General features: G+C 38.4%; 1 protein-coding gene across 1 annotated transcript in view; it reads right to left on the bottom strand.

The window, feature by feature from the left end:
* Nucleotides 1–22,379, bottom strand: part of LOC136864246 (probable maltase) — a 141,346-nt gene that overhangs the window by 24,792 nt on the left and 94,175 nt on the right. Inside the window, exons 8-9 of the mRNA XM_067140987.2 lie at nt 17,043–17,235; nt 1,296–1,439 (exon numbers count right to left, since the gene is read on the bottom strand). Coding sequence (XP_066997088.2) covers nt 1,296–1,439; nt 17,043–17,235 — 337 coding nt within the window. The remainder of the gene's footprint in view (nt 1–1,295; nt 1,440–17,042; nt 17,236–22,379) is intronic.

Raw genomic sequence — 22,379 nt, forward strand, 5'->3', positions numbered from 1 at the left:
GTGCTCAAAGGTTCGAATACCATGCATTTTTTATTTTGCCACCAACTGCCTGGGATGTGGCAAGGTTGAATACTTGATAGCTTCCACAGACTGATTTGTCTGTATGGCCCTGTAATGTGGCATAGGGTACTGAGCTGGGTTGGACGAGGCTGAGGAGGCGATTGTTTGTGGCTAGAATACAGGCAACCAATTAGCTACGTCATACACGTTAGAAACTTTGTAGACCACACGTAGGGCAAAGTGTACCCTACTGCAATGATAGCATACGATAGCAGATAGGTATGCAGGTGCGCAAACCCCCTCCTTTGTGAGGCAAGTTGCAGCACAACGCTTATTCACTGCCTCAACTTATTTGACAGTATCTGACACCATCCATCCGTTTTACAGCCTGAGATATTAATTCACTTGTCAGTCCACAGACAAATCGACCTACCTCTAATGAAACACAACAATCCTTGTTATCTACCTACTACAGTCTATCATAGGAATCAAATACTGGGCCATTTATGTTATGCTTAAAGTAGCAATGACGTAGCATGTTTTGCTCATTATACAATTAAATAATGTAATTAAACACAAGTACGAAATAACAAAAATAGAAAGAAATAATATGCCTGCTCTCTATATTTACCATCTTACCTAAACTGTTAATTGACCAAATACAATTTTAAATGCTGCTATACAGAGAAATGAAACAAAATAAGGCAATTACTATAACTGTTCCCATTAATATTGTTAATGTATTCCTAGAAGTGGCTGTGCTTACAAGCTGTTCTAGTTAGCAATAAATAAAGGGTACAGAGCATTGAGTGGTTTCAAACCACTGCAATTTATACTGTATCGCCCATATACAGCAGCTCTACAAACTAAGCTACTACATCCCACTGTCAGAACAGGTCGCATAAGTGTAATATTAATGGGTTTATCGGAAAGATAGCTGCTCCTTTACCTTCTAGAAATAAATTTCCTGTGGTATTTGTTGTTTATGTTTTATGAGTCAATCTAGAAACTGAATCTTGGTGATGCCTACAAGCCCAATATGTGTGCTTCTGTTTCATGGCCAGTACCGACATGTTTACTCTGATTGGTGCTTTTCTAATGCGGCAGATTCTTTTATTTTATTTAGCGGCAAAATTTTGTCCGGTACAATGTACATACATGATTAATCTTATTTAATGAATTTAATTACCAGAGACTGCTGACGATGTATATGTTAATATGATAAAGGAAAGAAAATGTAGAAATGAGATAATCAGGACACATTACATGTATTGAAACAATAAGGATGCACTTACGGTTCCATTTGGCCTTTCAGGTTTGAGCTCCGGATGATCACAGTAAGATCATCAGCCATGTTGCTAAAATTCATGAAACTTACAGTTTCATCATTCTCACCAGGATTGAATGCCACTAGGTACCCTGGATTACCACTTTTCAGCCTAAAAAGCAACAGAAATATAACTGTAGTAAATACTTTAGTGCTTGGTATAATGACACTGTATTCCTTTTCCATCAACCACTGCCAACACAAAGCAACCAAATCAAGAAGTTCAAGACATATTATTTTTATTTCTCTTAGGCCCAGTTCCATCAACGTGGGCTAAACCTTAACCTAGTGTTACACAGTGTTAACTCTGAATTTGACCATTCATTCTGTTTCATCAAGGAAGGTTAATTTTACCTCTAGGTTAAGGTCGCAGTTAACACCTCCTTTCACCTGGATTGAACTGTTAACTAGAGGTTTAAGGCAAAAAGACTGCTGTAAATCATTTAAATTAAGAGAACGTAAGAGAGGTAACTTAAAGGGTCCACCTTTTCAATACAAATAAATGTTATAATGGTTAAGTTACAACATGCTGACTTGGGACTAGTTTCAACGCTATTTAATACTGCAGGTAATGATTGAATTAAGATTTTATGCCACGGGGTCCTTTCATACACGTTAATGTTCGGAGAAAATGTTGGGGTATCAAAATCTACCAATGGCATAATGGTCTCAAGTGTCAGCATCTGTATCAATATTATTGTAGAACTGTTTAAGTTGTTTGCTAGTTCACACTATCAAGTGGGCAATATTAAATGACCCTATAAGTTATTTCCGTGTGGCCCTCTTTTTCTTATTTCATGCTATCCGTTTTCTTCATTCCATAATGATTTGATACTTTAATTCCATGAGTAATGTTTTATTTGTGCTTCAGTTTCTCTTCTGAACCTCTTGCATTTCTTTTGTCAATGCTCTCACGCTTATTATGAAGGAATAATTCAGGCTACCACGGAACTGTAGAAGAAAACAAAATAGTACAGCACGAAAAATAAACAAAAGAATATCGAAGAAGTGTGTTCATAACCCTCTCATTTTCAGTCACGGCCTCCTTGATTGGTAAGGTAGCCACTTCCGGTGAGGGTTAATGCGGTGTAATTAACTCTCTACCGAAATAGCTTGGTGAAATGCCCAACTCACAAGAACAAGTTTAAATATTAACCTGAAGTTAATAAACCCTCCTTGATGAAACCGAACCTTAGAGTAATGATATTTTATTTTTAATATTGTGAATTACTTTTATGAAGTTCACTCTGTTAATACTGACTGTTCAAAGAACTAGAAAGGAGCAAGGTGAGTGGGAAATTCACCACCGTGTTATACATGAAAGTAAGAACACTTACCATAACCTTCAAACCAAGAAGCATGCAAGAAAAAGCATGAATTAGTTAACTGGTTCTGTACTCAATCACAACAAAAAATTCATCTTGAAGTACATAAAATATTTCCAAAAATGTCAGAGAGCAAAAACAACCAAGCAAAAAACCAGAATGTGCACAAAAAGCAAGCATCTGTCACTTCATTACTAAGTTCCAGCTCAAGTAATGTTCCTAGTCTTTTTACCACTTTTATTCAAATGGATCTTTTTCTCTCTTTCCATTTCCTAAGTTTATCCAGCTTGCTTCTTAGTCTACACTACCTGCATCAAGAGTGAACATCTGTCATGATGGCCCCTCAAAACGTTTTGAAGTCTGTTCTGAAATAATGGGAATCAGAAACAAGTTTGTCAGGTACTAATGAAAAATGGAGGTAGGAGAACTGGGGACAGATGCAGAGAGGCCTATCTACTCCAAGACAGCAGTATATGGAGATGTGGAGATTGTCTAGTCCAGTCTTTTCACGTTTGCCCTTGTCTCCTTGCTGGTGTTACCTCTTTCCACACTGATGTCATTTTGTTCACACTATTCTGCATTTCCTTTCACAATTCAATTTTTCTACATATTACTTCAATTCCAATTATGTATTCCTTAATCCAATCCTGTACTAAACTAGCAGTACAGATTAACATCACACAATTTTTTCTTGATATTAATGCAAAAACAGTTGCATCCCGTGTAAACGCATTATCTTCCTTATTTCTAATAAAGATGAAATAATTACTCTAGTTCCAATTTTTGTATAGTTTAATAATATATTAACATACAATCTATTAACAACTTTTCTCACATATGTGCCAAGTTGTATTCAGATTTTTTAAGTGCTGTGGGGGCCGATGACCTTCGATGTTAGGCCCCTTAAAACAACAAGCAGCAGCATCATCATCATCATCATCATCAAGTGCTGTGGAGTGTCAAGTAACTGTTATAGTGTTGCTCAACTGTTCCTTGTATTATACACTTGAAAGGAATGGAACAATTAAGTCACCATCTTCTTTGACCAGCTCAACATATAAACAAGCAATTATTACCACTGGCATGACAGCCCTTTGTGAGCCTTGGCCTTCTGAAGAGGTTTTCCCCATTCTTTCCTGTTCAGTGCAGAGCTCCTCCAATTCTTGATTACAATTATTTTTACATCCTCTCATTCCTTCTTCCCACCTTAACTTTGGTCTTCCAACTTTCCTGATTCCTTCTGGCACTGCATTAAATATCTTCTTTATCATTCTGCCATTAGCACATAGCACATGTACAGCCCACTCCAAACTTCTGATCTTTATGCAGTTAATGTTTGGTTCATTATATAAATTATACAATTCATGATTAAATCTTCAAAGACCATTTTCTTCCTCTGACCCAAAAATTTGCCTCTAAATCCTTCTTTCAAATATACCGAGCTATCTTTCATCAAATTTTGAGAGTGTCCAGGTCTCAGCAACGTATGTTAATACAGGCTTTACTAAAACTTTACACATTAGGACTTTAGTTTTTCTGAACAGCAGCTTAGACTTCAGAGGCTATGAAAGCATCTATCTAAATATCAGTCATTCTTGATAGTGAAACACTTTCCAATTCTAGTACAAACTGAACCTCCTCCTTGCTGACTCAATAAGACATTGCACACCATCAGATTGCAGAACACTCAAGACTCATGTTCACTGAATTCATTCTAGAAACATACATTTTGTAAAAGGTTTTTTAAAGAGTTTCCCAACAAATGACCAGCACTGCAGAAAATGGATTACATTCTTGCAGACACTAAACTTAAAACTTCAAATCCTGAATTCAATCAATAAAAGACATCTTTCAGTTTCAGATGTGTTACTCGACAACAAATCAAACTAGGGAAACTGTAACACAAGCCTTCCTCCCTTTTAAAAAATATATTGGACTCTTCATAACATAACAGAGGCTTTTCAGTATGTCAAACAAATATTACACAGAGAACACTACAGAATACCTGTAAAATACCAGTACAAGGTTGATTTGGAAGGTAGGGTTCACGCTTATTAAGGAAGATCCCAACTTTGCTACTCTTCCAGCGGGTTCCCTTCAGTGACGTTTGTCCTGTCTACCCCCACTGTACCTTGGTTCGTGTTTCCCAGCAAGTATTGTGAGGTTTTTCATATTATTATTATTATTATTATATTATTATATTATTATTATTATTATTATTATTATTATTACCTAATACATAGTGCTCTTTGTGGTGCGACTGCAATTGGTACCTCTGTTCCTCTATTACTACTTGAAGATTTTTTTGGTCTGTTTTTTACTTTCTTTTGCTACCAAAACTCACAGAATGGCAAACAGAAAAGAAATAACACAGAGCCAAGGCTTGTGGCAAACAGAAATGAGGTAACACACAGTCAAGGCCAGAAGATAGTACCATCCATAAATATTTTCTGAATGCAGAAAATACCCCCCCCCCCCCCTCAGTGTGTCTGTAGTAAAACGGGGTGTTTATAATGTCAGCAAGAGCACAGTTCAGCATATTGTAAATGAAGGTAACCACAGTCTTAGGTCATCTGGTACCATCTCATTTGAATGAAATAAAGCACTGCAATAAATACAATTGATACCTTTGATAAGGACATTATAATAAGAAATGTTCTCAGGTGTAATGTAAAGTGATAATATCCAATATTGAACAAGTTACTGGCTGATATACATAAAGATATTCACTTTAATTCAAGTACAAAAAGAGCAATGATGGAAGAAGATATCTAATGGAAAGAACATCACTGCTGCACCTAAGAGTAATTTTTTCCTCTTTTTAATTTTTTTCTCAGAAATATTAATCTTCTAAGTATGCACCGACGAAAATCTGGCAAGATACAGAGGATACAGGGGATTAAAAATCCATGTGGGCGGTTGGATTATTGTTTGCCATGTAGGTTCCAGCTGCAGTAGTTTTCTCCAAGAACGTAATTTAAAGACAAAAAGTGATGATTATCACACAGATAAGAATGTCACAGTTTTTAACTAAAGGTTTGCCAAGTTTCTGGATAAATTTAAAGAAAGAGACATCAAGGTGCAGTGGCTAGGAAAACAACAGATAGGGAATCTGCCACCTGGGCAACTGCCCTAAATGCAGATCAGTACTGATTGACTGACTGATTCCCATACCAAAAACAAAACTGGGTGATTTTATAGTGTGGTTATTGGCTAGAAGTATTCCACATTATAGCAACCTTACAAAAGCTGATCTAATCCAATGGGTCTTGGGAAATCTGTCCAACCACGGAAAAAATATATGAAATCGACATGCTTGCTGAAATAAGCGGCCATGCTGTAGTGCGCCTAACATCTTACTATTGCCAGTACAACCCCACTGAGTTTATTTCGTGTAACTTTAGAAATGCTGTCGAAGAGATAAACAAAACATTCAAACTGTCTCATGTCCTAACTTAATTCAAGAGGAACTGGGTAAAGCGACAAAGGAGGACTGGGTGACTTGCATTTTACAAGATGAGAATCTTTGAGAGGGAGATTACGAAAGGGACATGTTGCTGGACATTGCGACGAGTCAAGTGACTAGGATATTTATGGCGACAGCTGGTGAAAATCACGAGTTCATGCAGGTACTTCAGCTGGAGTAAGGTAAATAAATTGTACGTCTTGTCAGATTCATGTAGAGACTTCCTTTATTTTTGAAAAACAATAACTTTCTTGTCTACTGATAATGCACTTAACTGTAACAGTCTATGTGGAATATTTAACTGACATTCTATACTCCTCAAGTCAGGAAGGTATCCACACCCAGAACTAGGTAAGACTTCAACATGTGACATTCGAGTTAGGGGAGGATTCACATATTGTGTTGTGTTATTGTGTTGACTGTATGTGTATCTATAAATAACTGGACACCCAAAAATTGGCCATGTCGTCTGGGCATACCACTGTAAGCTTGCATTTGGGAACCGATAGGTTTGAATCCAAATGTCAACAACCCTAAAAATTGTTTTTTGTGGTTCCCATTTTTAATCCAAGCTATACCTCAATTACGGCCACAGGCACAACCTTCACAGTCCTAACCCTTCCTTCTCCATAATCACCAAAAAACTTTAGATTAAAATGCAGCGTAAAATATTTTAATAAATCGGGCTAGGAATGCGAGAGAAGCAGTTTTGACCAAGAGAAAATAACATTCCAGCATCTGTCCAGAGTTGGGGCTCATATGGACCAGAACAGTTTCGGTTCATGAAGTTCTGAAGCTTGTCCACTCCATCTCGTAAGAAATGGCTACAGATCATTCAGTTAACTTGAATTAGATAATTATGAGAGATTACACCAAGTTTCCACTCATTGTGAATTAAACTGGTGGAAATACATACTCTGCTATGTGCAAATGTCAGTAGTTCTCTATTTCTTGAACTGCATGTGAATATTTCAATAGTGATCATTATTCATTTCAAAATTTCAGTACTGTACATCACCTCTAGTCTCTGATCATCACTGGCACCAGCCTCCTCACAAAAGTGATATGCTGTCCAATTTGTTGAAAATTTCCATTTCAAGCTCTGTCCCAAGTTGCAATGTAATATCGTGGAAAACTATTTCAAGGAAAGAAGTTAGTGGAATTCGAATCACCTTACGTTGCATCCATGAATGTTTATCACACTGACCAGATTAAATATACTATATATATAGTCAAAATCTAGGGGTAACTGCAGTGGTTCTAAAACAAAAAAACATCACCTGTACACCCTGAGCCCTGGCAGCACAGCACATGCTGGTAGGCACAAACACTGCTTCATTACACTTCAGACATATTGCCACAAATGACTGCTCTTATACTGTTTAACAAAATTGAAGATTCAGGCCTCACTATGATTTCTTCACAGCATATATGCATTTATCTCGTAAGTCCTTCACTGCAGCATTAAACAAGGGATATTTATATTTCTGTTTTCAACCAATTTTCAAAATTTTTGAACTTACTAAATACTTCAAAATATATATAATATGAGCATACTACTGTTTTAATGCTTTTAGCACATATTTCTCATACCTTGCAACAACAAGGAACCTTGAGGTCTCACTTGGCACGGAACTGTATCTCATGAAAGGACGGCTATGGCATACTTATGGATCTTGGTGTTAACGCCCCATCATTGCTATAATTAGAGCAAGTACTGTACTGGAAAAGCGATCAGCGGTGAACTTGCATAAGGGACCATCTTAGCATCGCATTCGGGTGGTATTGTTTAAAGAATCTCGGAAATCAAGTAGAGAGTGGCCGCAGCAAATGTAAGGAGTCACGGCACATTTTGACAGCTCTGCTTGAAGACTGAACGAGTTTCGTCAAATGTTCGCACTTATAAAAAGTCCACATTATGTCCAGGGTTGGATATTTATATTTTTACTTTTTTCGATCGTAGTGCCGAACAGGTTTTTGGCACTTTCCTCAGAGCACTGTAGACTAACTGGGCTGTCGGGCAGGAATCTGAACAGCTCCTTCTTAACAGAAATTTAGTATTTTAATATTATCGTACATGATTATGTTAGCGAGACCAGAACAGATGCGGCACCTTAATTTTTAAAAAAGAAAGCCTTGCGATTGCCTATTACTGTTTTGGTCCTAATGTAAGACTAGGAATTTTACGTTTTTGTGTTAAAATGCCAAAAAACACAGTCGTTTTATTTGCGCACGTTACATTTAAATGGTTTGTATCATTTCCAACTCGCAATAACATGTGCAGTGAGCACGCTTTCCAGATGACCTCAAGGTAGCGAATAACCGTAATTTCTGAAGTTATGATTTTTTTTTCTCTTGCCAATTTTATTGGATTAGTGATGGGCAGAATTGAATACAACGCATTCCAGAACTTTTGAGAATCGATACATTCGAAACCATGTTTTCAAATTCAACATAACCTTTAACAGTCGATGTAGGCATAATTTACGTGGTACAAGAAATCCAGAAACCGACTATGAACAGCATACCGGAGACCAAATTACAATGAAAGATTAAGTAAAGAAGGGATTTTGCCATCATGTTGGTTGCTTTTGTATCTAATGTGCTTTATTAGATGAGAGAATTAAAAACTACTTGTGGTCAATTGTCGTTTGGCTGAGCGTTATTAGATTTTTCGAAGAGTTTGGCTAATCAAAGTTGCTGAACTGAAAGAAGTTTTCACGGGAAACTGACGAAGATTCCCCTGTAAAACTGAATATAAAGTAACGAGATTTTGAACTCTCGTACTGGTAATGTGGTTTCACGGTCTAACATGCCTGTCTCTCATCCAGAGGGCCCGGGTTCGATTCCGACCAGGTCAAGCAATTTTACCTCGATATAAGGGCTGGTTCCAGGTCCACTCAGCCTACGTGATTACCTTTAACTGAGGAGCTATCTAATGGTGAGATGGCGACCCCGATCTAGAGAGCCAGGATTATCAGCCGAGAGGATTTGTCACACTGACCATACGTCACCTCATAATCTGCAGGCCTTCAGGCTGAGCAGCGGTCGCTTGGCAGGCAAAGTCCCATTGGGGCTGTAGTTTGGTTTGGTTTAGGAGTTTTCGTAAGATTATAATTATACACATTCCATTTTTGTGATGTTTAGCCATCCTGTTGATGGTTTTCATTCCCGGATTTTCAGTTTTCCCGTGTTGTATGTTTTATTTTCATGGTCCCTCAAAAAACGGAGAATCGAAGTTCCACTGTATAAGGCAGGGATTTTTACATTCACTCTTTAATATTAAAATGTCCTCATAAAACCGCAGTTTTTTATATGCACAGTGCAACATTTGTAAAAACTGTATCATTTCCCACTCGTATGGCTTGTGCACGAGTGCCTCAATGTACATTCTAACCGAGCACAAAGTCACAAATAAAATGAAATTTCTAGAGTTTTGATGACTTATCTACTTTCCACTTTGCTTGTGATTAGTGACTGGCAGAATTGAATACAATGCATTAGAGAACTCTTAAGAATAAGTGCTTATACCCTCAAAACCATGTTTTAGCCCTTTCAGACCCTACCCACACGTTTGTGTGGGTACGTTTCAACAGTTGGTACGATTCATTGCAGTGACAGAGCATTCTGAGGCATTTAGGTTTAAAGCATAGGTTTGTACAAACTCTTTGATATGCATTAATTGGCGCTGTGCTCCTGTGGAAGACCTGTGAAGTACGTTGATTCTGCTGGTTTTGGCGGTCATCATGGCAATCGGTGCATTATCAAGTAAGTCTGTTCATAACTACCTTTTTTGATTAGATATTGATATCAAACTGCATAATATGAAAACTAATACCATATTAGTATTTTTCATGCATAGATACAGCAGTTATAATTTGTTTATTTTACTGTAGAGGTTCCCAAAATGTTACCCACACGTTTGTGTGGGCTGGGACTGAAGTGTGCTAACCTTATTCTTATTCCTCAACTAACAAATGGCTCAAGAAAAGGAATATACGGTATTATTGCCTTAATGTATGAATACGTATTACAGTGTAATTAAATAACTGCTATGTTTACAGCAATTATTTAACACAGACCAAAGTTTTGTTTTAACATAACCTTTAAATTTCAGGAATATATTGTTCATCTATCAAGAACCCAACGTACAGGTCAAAAATTTATTTTGACCGACATTTCACAACTATACACTTTCTTGATGCCCTAAGTGAGAAAGAAATTTATGGAAGTGGCACTGTTGTGATGAACACAGTGAAAAATAAAACATTTAAACCCGACCAAAAGACTATAAGAGATGAAGTTGAGGAGGTATGACGATCAGATGAGGGAATGTGTTTAATTCGATGGAAGGACTCGAAAGTGGTGACCATGGCCTCAAATTTGCATGGAGAAACCCCACTTCATAAAGTAGAAAGATGGGACAAAAAGGAAAAAGGAAAATAAGTAAATTAAAGTACCAATTCCAAACGCACCCAAAAAATAGAATGAAAAGGTGGGCAGTGTCGATACCTGCGATCAGCTCTTGGAAGAGTACTGAACCTTCTTTAAAAACAAAGAAGTGGACACTGAAAACTGCTATTCACCTTATTGATCTGGCGAGCATTAATGTGTGGATGGAGAACAGGGGAGATGCTGCATACAATGGAGTTGTGAAGAAAGACATTGTTGATGTAATGAAATTTTGATTAGCCTTAGCTGAAATACTTATTGCAACAACTGACTTAGTCCCCTTTCAAGAGGAGGATGAACAAGAAAGAGATCCACCAACAAGAAGATGTGTGCACCACTCCCATATGTGGACAAAAGGCTCAAAGGTTTTGAGTACTGGCCAGCTGTTGATGATCTGCCGACGGCGCGCATGGGCCGTATGATCAGCTGACCCAGCCGAACCAGAGTGCGATGTACTAAGTGTAATATTTACCTATGCCTAACAAGTAAGAATAAGTGTTTCAGGGAATTCCACAAGGAATGATGTAAGCGTAAGCATTTTTCACAATTATTATTTTCTTCAAAATTTGGGACAATTTCTCACTGCTTGTATTGTGTATATTAGATAAATATAAATGGGTATGATGCGCAAAGGTATCACCGAGATATCACTATAAAATTTGTCACAAATGGAACATAACAATTGCTTTTACACATATCAAGTGAAAAATTCCTGGCACATTAAGAAATACCGTCGTTATTTGAGAAATATGAAAATATACTTAAGGCTTGTAGACAGGACTGGTTTATGGCGTATTCCGCTGCTGATGCCGTCTTTTGTTATTTTCTTGAGGTCCAGGGCTAGCACCGAGGAATGCGAGTGCTATGTCTGTGAATTCTCATTATCTTTGTCCATATGAGTAGAGCGGCTAGTTCAAAAAGCAAAATGGAGGTGAACAGTATTCATTTTTCGATGAGGCAAATGAACAGGTTATTGTTAAATTACAAGACCTTAAGCTATTGCCGAAGTAGCATGATCCCTGGACCAATAAATAACTTAATGAATCAGTTAGGGCACAAGTCCACAACTCGTCGTGATCAAAGAACTTCAGCGAACAAAGACATTACACACGAAATTGTTCAACGTGTGAGACAAAAGACATACGTGTGTCACTGTGAGCGTAACACCAAATGTACTTGTAAAGTGGTAAAGTACGCATACATAATGTACTCCAAAAATGAAATATTTCTTAATGTGCCAGGAATTTTTCACTTGATATGTGTAAAAGCAATTGCTATGTTCCATTTGTGACAAATTTTATAGTGATATCTCGGTGATACCTTTGCGCATCGTACCCATATAAATAAACAAATTTGACGTGATAGAACGTGTATGTTTTCAATATCCTTCTAGAACAAAAATCATTGTTATATTAGTATTAATAAATATAAAGTGAACTTAACAAACTTCACTAGTTCTCCACTAAAACGACTGAGTACAGACCCAGCCCACACAAATGTGTGGGTAATAAAAAACAACAACGGAATAAGATTTTTTCTGCTGCAACAGATTTTTTATGTTTTTGTGATCAATTGAGGTATTAAACAACAAAAATTGCAAAAAAAATCTCTGCTTAGCCTTGGGTCTGAAAGAGCTAGAGCTCAATATAACCTTTAAAAGTCTATGTAAGCCTAATTTATGTGGTACAAGTCTTCCAGAAAACTTGCAACAAACCAATCCAGTGACCAAATTACAAGGGAAGACAGGGAAAAAAAAAAAAAAAGGAGGGATTTTTCGTCATGTTTCGCACTTTTGAATCAGATGTACAAGGTGGGTGACAAGTCCCCGTACCTGTTTAGTACTTTATTAGATAAGAGAATTAAAAACTACTATTGATCAATTGCTGTTTGGTTTGGCGTTAATTAGTAGCATAGTTTTCGATCTTGGATCATAAAATTTTCTGACCTGAAAAAAGTTTTCACAGCAAAACAAACTTTTCCCGGTAAAACTGAATCTGTATTGAAATTTCAAACTCTGGTAATTTATGTAGGTAGGAATTTTTCAAGCAGGACCTGCAGTCTAAGGGTAGCTTGCCTGCCTCTCTTCCAGAGGCCCCAGGTTCAGGCATTTTTTACCATGACGTGAGGGCTAGTTCTAGGTCCACTCAGCCAACGTGACGATTAACCCATCAATTATCTTATTTCACAAACGTTCATTATTCTTACAACATGACAAAAATTAGGAAAATTTGGTAACACTTTATATATTAATTATCATTAAGAAACAATGCAGGGCACTGTATATAAGCACAGAAACAATAGTTTTGCCAAAAATAGAGTATTTATTTTAAACACTTAGTGTGTACTTTGTGCTCTATGCTCTGCTAAACGCCTTACAACAAACTGTACAAAACGCTGTAATTCCCCTATCTTTTGATAGACATACGTGGCAGATAGTTCTCCTCGGGGCAGATGATGTTCCAGCATTTTCCTCATGATGGAGTTCGATTCCACAGACTGCCTGTATAGCGAGGCACAGATCATTTGACAGTGTTGGATTGTGTAACCTGCTTTGCATCCACGGCGAGAGAATCTCGTCACTCAGTCGAATTAGGAAGTGTTTCATCTTTAGAATATTCTTTTCGTGGCTGGTGTTGTGAACGTTGATTAGCCATATTTTGACACAAATAATATTCAAAATTCCATGAAAGAGACAAAGGCCAGGGTTTAAATATTTCCAACACATCTGGTATAATGAATCAACACCAAATTTTGTACCATCGCAGCAATGAATCATCTGAGGTTTCTTAGCTGCTTCATCCATTTCGGCTTGGTTGTGCATTGTCAGTAACAATGTATTTGAGCTATTCCTTGGCTGAACTACTGTAAAAATCAATGTACAGCATCAGTATAAGCTCACCAGACGAAAAAATATTAACCCCATTCCGCACGCACAGATGGATCGTTAAGCCTGGACAGATGGCATAGCAAACAAGTCCCATGCTCAACCACACATACACTGCCTCTACGTGAGCACAAGGCAGTAGCAATCAGCGAGACATGGATGATTCAAGTGGACAGTGTACGTCAACACTGGTATGTATAAAGATGTGACAGTGGCCAAAATGGGCAATCGTGCTTGGCCATCCATATGGTGCGTGAAGTTGCTGGATTTGTTGGTCTTTCACAGCGAACTGTTCAAAATGTCTACAAGAAGTGGTGTACTACATGTGGGCACGAGACATCAAAATTGTGGTCGGAAAAAGATCCCAACAGAGAGACAGGAGAGACAATTCACAGCTTGTGAATCAAAATCACCTCCAATCCTGGCAGGAATTGCTCCAGTCTGTGAATGAAGGTGCCCGTTAGCAAGAGAACACTGACGGGAACTGCATGTAATGGATATTTGTAGTCTGTCACCTCGCAAGAGGTCATTGCTTCCAAAGGCACAAACCTGCGAGACTTCAAGGAACTAAAAATTTAATTTGGACAGTAGCTGACTGGCAGAATGTAATGCAGTCTGACAAATCACGTTTCTGTCGTATTCCAATGACTGATGCCGTCGAGTGCACCGAAGGCCAAATGAAGCATTTCATCTTGGATGAGTGCAAGGTCAGGTTCAAGCTGGAGGTTGGTCTGTGATGTTTTGGGGGTGTTCATCGTATCATAGATTGGGCCCACTCACTGAGGTGACCACCAACATGAACCAGCAAGTTTATCTAAACATTCTGGAAGATCAGATGTTGCCTTTCAGACAACATCTGCATGATGAATATGGGAGTGATACCCCGATTTATCAAGACAACAGAAAAGTTCGTTGGGCTAGACACACATGTGATTGGTTTTATGAACATTCCCCCACCTTGTTACATCTCGACTGGCCTGCAAAATCACCTGACTTGAACCCCATAGAAAATCTTTGGGACATCTTGGAATAATATTTATTCAAAACAATTTTTTACAGTGTCCACCTTTTCAATACAATTCTTTGTACAATTGTTTGTACAACTGTATTGAAAAGGTGGAAACCATCAAAAATTGTTTTGATTATATATTATACGACAGCTCAATATGGACCAAGAAAATGACATTTATAACATGTAACATCTTGGAATAGCGGGTAAAACGCTGACATCAACATCCCCACAAATTGGTGGAATTGCACGATCAAATCCTCAGCGACTGGCTTAACCTGCAAGCAATGTACCTACACAACCTTGTGGACTCTCTTCCTAACCGAATCCGGCAGTTATCAAGTCCAAAGGCAGAGTTACATGGTTTTAAATGATGCTTGTAATGATTTCTCCAGGGGTGACTAATTTTTTGTTTGGTGAGCTTATATAACATCTAATTTAATTCTAACCAAACAAAGTAAGCAAGGAAGGAAAAGCTGCCCTTAAAATCACTTTATACTAGTTTATTTTGTTCTGCTTTTGATTTCCAACAAATTACACTTAAGAAAATGGAAATTGCAACACCATGAAGGGATTGGTAGTTTGTGCTGATTTTCAAGATATGGAACGATGCCATGTAGGTATGTAAACGATCAAAGTTTCAGACACATTGGATTGTTGCTACAGGTCTCCCCATGTGATTGGTCGCGGAGGAATCAACTCCAGTATACGGACTCTGGTGTAGCGTAGTTGACTTGCAGTATGTTCAGTGAAGTGTTCCCCGTCAAACATGCCTCGACGACAGAGAAGAGCACGCTATCAACAACTGTCGCCGTTTGAGAGGGCTCGGATAATGGGGCTGTGTGAGGCTGGATTATCGCTAAGGACTGTCGCTGCATGTGTTGGCCGACAGGCATCTACGGTACAACGTGTAGGGCAGCAGTGGTCAAATGAAGGTACCCACACTCGTAGACCTGGCACAGGCCCAGCGCGACAGACAACTGTGAGAGAGGATTGCCGCATCATTCGGATGGCCCGGATGGAACCCCATGCAACAGCAGGGCAAATTCGAGAAGCTGTGGCACCCCACGTTACACAACAAACAGTTGGTAATCGCCTGCGTGCAGCTGGCTTACGAACCCGTGTCCCTGCAGAAGGTGTTCCATTGACCCCACAACAGTGACGTGTAAGGCTGGCCTGGTGTCGAGAAAGATCGACGTGGGTCGTCGAATGGCATAGGGTCATCTTTAGTGATGAATCGCGCTTCTGTCTTGCCCGCAGTGATCGCCGGAATCGTGTGCGCCGACGTACCAAGGAGAGGGGCCGCCCAGATCTTATTGTCGAGAGGCACACAGGGCCGACACCAAGCATTATGGTCTGGGGAGCTATTGGCTTTAATGTGAAAACACAATTAGTGCTTGTTGAGGGCACTATGACTGCTCGACAGTACGTTAATAGGGTACTCAATCCAGTGGTTGTTCCTATGATGGCGAACATTGCTAATGGGATGTTTCAGCAGGACAATGCCCGTGTTCACACTGCACGCATCTCCAGAGAAGCTCTCCATGACATCACAACCTTAGAATGGCCCGCCAGATCCCCGGACCTCAGTCCTATTGAGCATGTGTGGGATATGATGGGTCGACAACTGGCCAACCGTCCTCAGCCACCCACAACTCTTGAACAACTGACCCATGCAATGCAGCAAGTATGGGCCACAATTCCTCAGGAAGCGATCCAGGGCCTTATTGACTCCATGCCTCGACGAATTCATCAATGTATTGCAGCTCGTGGTGGGCACATCCTGTATTGATTGTTGTCCAAACTTGCGGTCAGAGGGACCTGAAAATGTAATCATCGAATCATAACTGAACACACTTCCTGCATGTTCAATTGCAGCAATGTAGCACCACTCCTGGGTGTTGCAATTTCCATTTTCTTCAGTGGATATTCCAAAAAATACTATGTACTTAGCTATACTATGAGCATGTAAGATTATGACAAGCCATACGTATCTCTCACATCAGGAAGAAAATTACCTAGTTTATATTACCATTAGCTCCTCCTCAGTGCATGCTTTCCAGCTCCAACCAGGTCAGGATGTTAATGCTACCTTTCAGTATTCCATTAGCTATTAATCGAATTTTAACACCCTACTGAATCTGACATTCCTAGAAAACTACTCCTAATTCTATAGGAGTACCCTTAACAGAGTAATACAGTGATGTCCTTTATGGATCAGAAGGAAAAAAAACAAAGCTAGCAAGCATGTAGTTTTAAGAGACTTGATATTATGATTATAGCAATGGGACCTCCAATTTTTTTACAAGGAATCCAAACCACAGGGACAGGACTTCATTTCAAACCCCTACACACATTGACAGGGATTCGAACTGCAGCAACATGATGAGAAGCCAGCGGCAATGCCACTCTTCTATTATGCCCTCTAGAACATAAAAGCAGATGCCAACAGTAACATCCACTCATAATTGTACACATTTCCAGAAAGTGAAATTCCTAAATATTATATATAAAGTTCATTTTGTCCTTCAAATAACCAATGACACTTAGTGAAGCTATGAATGGAGATAAATTCTCACCTTGTAAAGGCATATACACTGCCGTTATATACAGCAGATTCAAATTCACCATACATTATGGATGGGTTGCTTCGAGCTTTTACTAAAGATTTATACACGGATAGATGACTATCACTTGCTTTAGACTCTAATTCCACATTTGCTTCTTCATAGTTGGAACTTAATGAAGTCCAAGGAGATTCTTCTGAGAAACCTACAACAAAGTACAGAGAAAAATGTTTTATAAATAAATGTTAAGAAAATGAGTTTCCTGAAAAATCATTTTTACATACTATATGGAGAACACAAAGAAAAAAGTTGTACAGTATTTCCTGACTGTTGATGTTGTTGTTTAATACCATCTTGTCTAAACAGGAATGTATAGAAGTAGAAAGTGACAAAAATAAATTTTTATATCTGTGGAGGAAAAGACTGGAATGAAGTGTATTGTACCCGCTCGAAGCCTGAGTCCCACCCAGCATTTATCTCAGGGGGTGTTACGGTCCGAATCTATCGCAACTAATAAACAATTAAAAAAATTATGAAGACATAAGATCTCCAATTAAATGTATGGACGCCATCCAAATAGTACTACACGGTTGAAAGGGACACTCTGATCATTAACTTTAAGGCTCATCATAAAAGCACACAAAATGATATTAAATCAGATCAAAGGGAAAAATATGAAGGCTCCGTCCTAGGAATGGGGACGGATATTTAAACGGTCACCAAGGGTTTACTATGCTACAAGAACCAGAACCTGGAACCGTTTCCTTCCAAATGCTAAAGGAGCATTTTTATTAAAGTTGAAAAATTTTACACAGAACAAAATTCGTTGACCCTTAATTTGCCGGTTATTTGGCAAATCATTCCTGAAAATATTACATAATATTTTACACTTTTGACCACCCATCCACTTGGATGGTGGAACCGTTGATTTCTGAAGGTGTCAGTTCGACCTTTGTGAACACAATGACCATCGATTGTCATGGACCAATTACCTGTTAGCCAAGTGGGCGCGATCACAAGAATCATGCCATCGCCTCCACTTTTGAGATGAGACCAACCCGGGATACTACAAAACTCTCCCCGGATTCTTAACTAAGATAGGCTAATCGTTATGTGAAGGAAACGACAAAGAGACTCGTACCTAATGGTCCAGATGTAGGGATTTGCCATCACATTACAAATATCAACTTATTATTTATGACAACTTGACATTACTACGTTATTTCGCCAGCTGACTCCCCTAGTATCATTCAACATCATCATCTGAAATAATAATAAAATATCTTACTTTTATTTTGATTATTATCATCAGTGGAGGTCATGATTATCACAACACGTAATCATTGATTTAATATTTCAATTTCAATCGTTCACTATTATTATTATTCTCAGAAATAATCTAATAAATTATTCTTATTCTTCAAATTATTATAATTATTATTATTAGTTCGAAAATTCTGTATTTTAATTTCAATTCCCACGACTATTATTATTCTCAGAAATAATATAATAAATTCTTCTTATTCTTCTTCAAATTATTATTATTATTATTATTATTATTATTATTATTATTATTTCAAAATTTTATATTTTAAATTCCCATCTTTTAGAATTTAGTCACATATGTTAACTCCCAATATGAACCACCAAGATCCGATTTCATATAAGTTGGGACACAATAACGGTATTCAACCCGCAACCTTATTTTCGTACTGTCATTCATTTATGGGAACACCATGTCCTCCCAAGACAAATCTCAAATCCCATGGCACCTCGCAGTTGGGCAAATACATCCAATTTCTGCAAGTGCTAAATCATTCCTTCCATTTCATTTTCAAGTCCATTTATTCCACTGGAACTCTTCAAACATTGAATCCACTAATTAATCTTTGGTGCATGGACTCCTGCCACTCATGACACTGAATCGGCATATTATATCGACGTATGCCCCAAGATCCTCTATTTCTTCATCAACATCAGTACGATTCATTTTCATCTCATGCCGGATTTTTGTCCCACACGATTTCCGGCATCAACATTTGGCCCAAAGCACTCTGGGCTTTCAACATAGCGTGACCATCATATACAAGTGCCTCTATCGCTTTTAAACAAATATTTACGATTATTATGGAATCCAAAAACGTTAAATCAACAATTAAGCTTAAAATCGAATTTATTGCCTGAATTAAAGTCTTCCACGCCATATGTTATCTCGACAATGAAATTACTTTAACTTGCAATCATTCCATCAACTTAGGCCCGTGCCATTATTCACAAAGCGTTATTATTAAACGCACATTTACACATTACCCATGTTCATTTATTACTCCGATACTTCTACTGATTATTATATTTCTGTCCACTGGCGAAACTTCGCGGCACAAATAATCGATATTTACAGACAATTCAATGGACTTCATTCAGTCCCACAACAGTTAAAATCACTTGGCAACACCCTACCTTTGGATAATCTTACCACCTGCCTTAAATCTATACAGTTTCTGATAACTGAAAACACTTTGGAGCACCGCTAAAATGAATATTAATCTTATCTTTACATGAAATGTGCTCCATGTAAAATTACAAACAATTCAAGCACTTGAATACACAAATCAACCCGACTCTACTCTATTAAATAATCAAAATTATGATGAGTGCTTGATCTAATTATGTTCATATTAATATTATTTGTCCCTTTGTCTATCTCTGAATTTATGCGAGCCGGAAACGGCTCGTTTCACAATCAAGTTACCATAATTAAAGAATATGATTTCCTCCCGCTAACGATAGCAATCTACAAATTTATATTAAGGGATACTCATCTCAGCATTGTAGTTTGCTAAACAAGATGAGGAGCCTAGCCCGATCCGGTTTTAGCACTGCATCCTGCTGGTATTCATGCCAGCTCTAAGAGGTAATCCTTGACACTTTTTATTACTGCACATTTTAAATCTTATAAAAACAAAACAAATAACTTTTGCACTTGTAATAATTTGCACTCTAACTTTAACATATAAATTTAACTCTCTTTGCTTTTTATCTAGCCAACTTAATGTAAATATACATTATTCGTTCCTTCCCCGGGCACTAGGAAAATGTAATACCTCGGTATCACTTTCAACGGCCCGGCGCGCACTCTATTTTTCCCGTCTCACGTTCGCGTAGCTGATCAGGTATTAATTCACTGTTTACTGGTGAAATTCCGTCGAACACCTACGATCGTTCTCACGTAAAGTACTTTCTATTCTTGATTAGAACCTCACACTCCTATCCGTAGGTTCTGATTTAATGAGTTCTGTGTATATTCGAACTCCTGCTAGTAGACGCTTCAAGACTGTAATACGAACTAATGGACGTCCTGCATCACTGTGCTACGTAACTTAATAACATCTCAAACAATTCTCCACGAGTAAGTACGCACCCTGGCGTAGTAACGGCTCGAACAATTCTTCACAAGTAAGTACTTCCGTCCCCACGACCCTGTATTTATATTCGTCTCACCTCCCCTCCGAGTTCACGAGAGGTCATCTTAGGGCATGCAGTTCCAATATCCTCATACAACTATTTACGGCCCTGTCAGTGGCTTAAACTGATGTAATTATGTTATTTTAGCCTCTATGCCAATTCTCAAATAATATCGTTTGCTGGTAATTAATATAATCATGAATTTAGCTCCTGTATCCCAGGCGGGGATTTCGTGCCGTTTTGTAGCGTCCCTTGCCTGCAGCCAATCAATGGATAGCATCCATGAATTCTCAGAATTACGCCAGTCAATCTCCCTCAATAACTTTAATTATATGGTTAGGCTTCTAAATTTCACCTTATCTCGAATTTATAAATCACTTCCTTCTATAAATTTAATCCGTGGAGTTAACGTTGATAGTGCTTCTTGCAATACGAAGTTGTCTTGCCTGCTTCCGGCCTGCGAATTTTACGACTGGTCCCAGCTTATGCGGGACTGAGTAGTTTCATATTTTTTTCTTCAAGTACCAACCGTGCGCTCAGCCCTCGCTAGTACATTGGAGATCCCCTGACGTCATTTCTAGGAAATCTGCATGCAGCCCATCCGGTGTTTCGCACTGTAACTTCACCTGCGGCTCAAACTTTTCCACCGACTTGGAAATAACTCTTGCCTTTCTCTTCCCCCTTGTCACAATTTCTGAGAATTCTAATTCTGCTGGCTATTGTATTTCTTAACCCAAGAACTGTGGACCATCTATCTGACAGACGCTGTGACTGTTTCTCAACTGCGATCGTCTGTCTGACAGACGATCAGGAAAATCGTCATAGTTCGTAAGAATCTCAAGAGATGGCAGGAGCAGTATGTTTACCTGCTAGCTGGAAGGTTTATCTTTCTTTTGAAACTATTTGTGAGTCACAAATATAATTTGTTTGGAAGGCAGACACTATTTTATCTTTACACTTGAAGTTATCAGTTAAGCAACATGGCATCTGTTTATGTTGATGATAATGAAATTGAAAGACTTATTTATGATACGGATAGTGATGATGATTATTGTGTGGAGGATAATGTGGAGAGTTCATCAGATGACAAAATTGAAAATGAAATTGTGAGTGCACCGGGTAGATTTTCACAGGGTGTCCTAAAATCTAGTAACGTGTATGTTGATGAGCTTCCAGGTTCTACAGCAGGTTTTCAGGCAACTGGTAATGTAAGTTTTAAAGGCGTGTGTGTGAATTGGTGTGATGTGGAAACTCCAGAAAGTGAATTCCCCAGAAAAAGCGTCTCATTTACTGTTCACCACCCCGGACCCAGAAATATGCATCCCCGTAAGGCCGCCCCAATCTTGTACTTCTTTCTGTTTTTTAACCTTGGGTTCTGGAGATTATTAGTGCAAGAGACTAATCGTTATGCCAGACAATACATCCATAAGTTAGGTGTTCTACAGAAGCACAGTCGATTTCGTCTATGGCCAGATAGTGGTATTGGGATGGCAGATTTAAAACATTTTATTGGCCTGGTCATAAATATGGGTCTTGTGAAGAAAAAGAACCTGTCAAGTTACTGGTCAACTCAGCACCCTAGTCAAGACACACCCTTCTTTAGAAAAGTTATGGCAAGGGATGCTTTCTTACTAATAAACAGATTTTTCCATATTGTGGACAATACATGCAGCAAGAAACCAGGTGACCCAGACTAGGATCCCCTCTTCAAGGTTAGGCCAGCCATTGACCACTTCAATTCTTGTTTTAAAAATCAATATGTTCCAGGGAAAACACTCAGTATTGACGATACATTAGTTGGTACTAAAAACAGAACTCATCTGATTCAGTATCTGCCAAACAAGCATCACCACCAGTGGAGAAGTAAACTTTTCAAGGTGTGTG

This window comes from Anabrus simplex, chromosome 2 (genome assembly GCF_040414725.1).
Source record: "Anabrus simplex isolate iqAnaSimp1 chromosome 2, ASM4041472v1, whole genome shotgun sequence".
Lineage (NCBI taxonomy): Eukaryota > Metazoa > Arthropoda > Insecta > Orthoptera > Tettigoniidae > Anabrus > Anabrus simplex.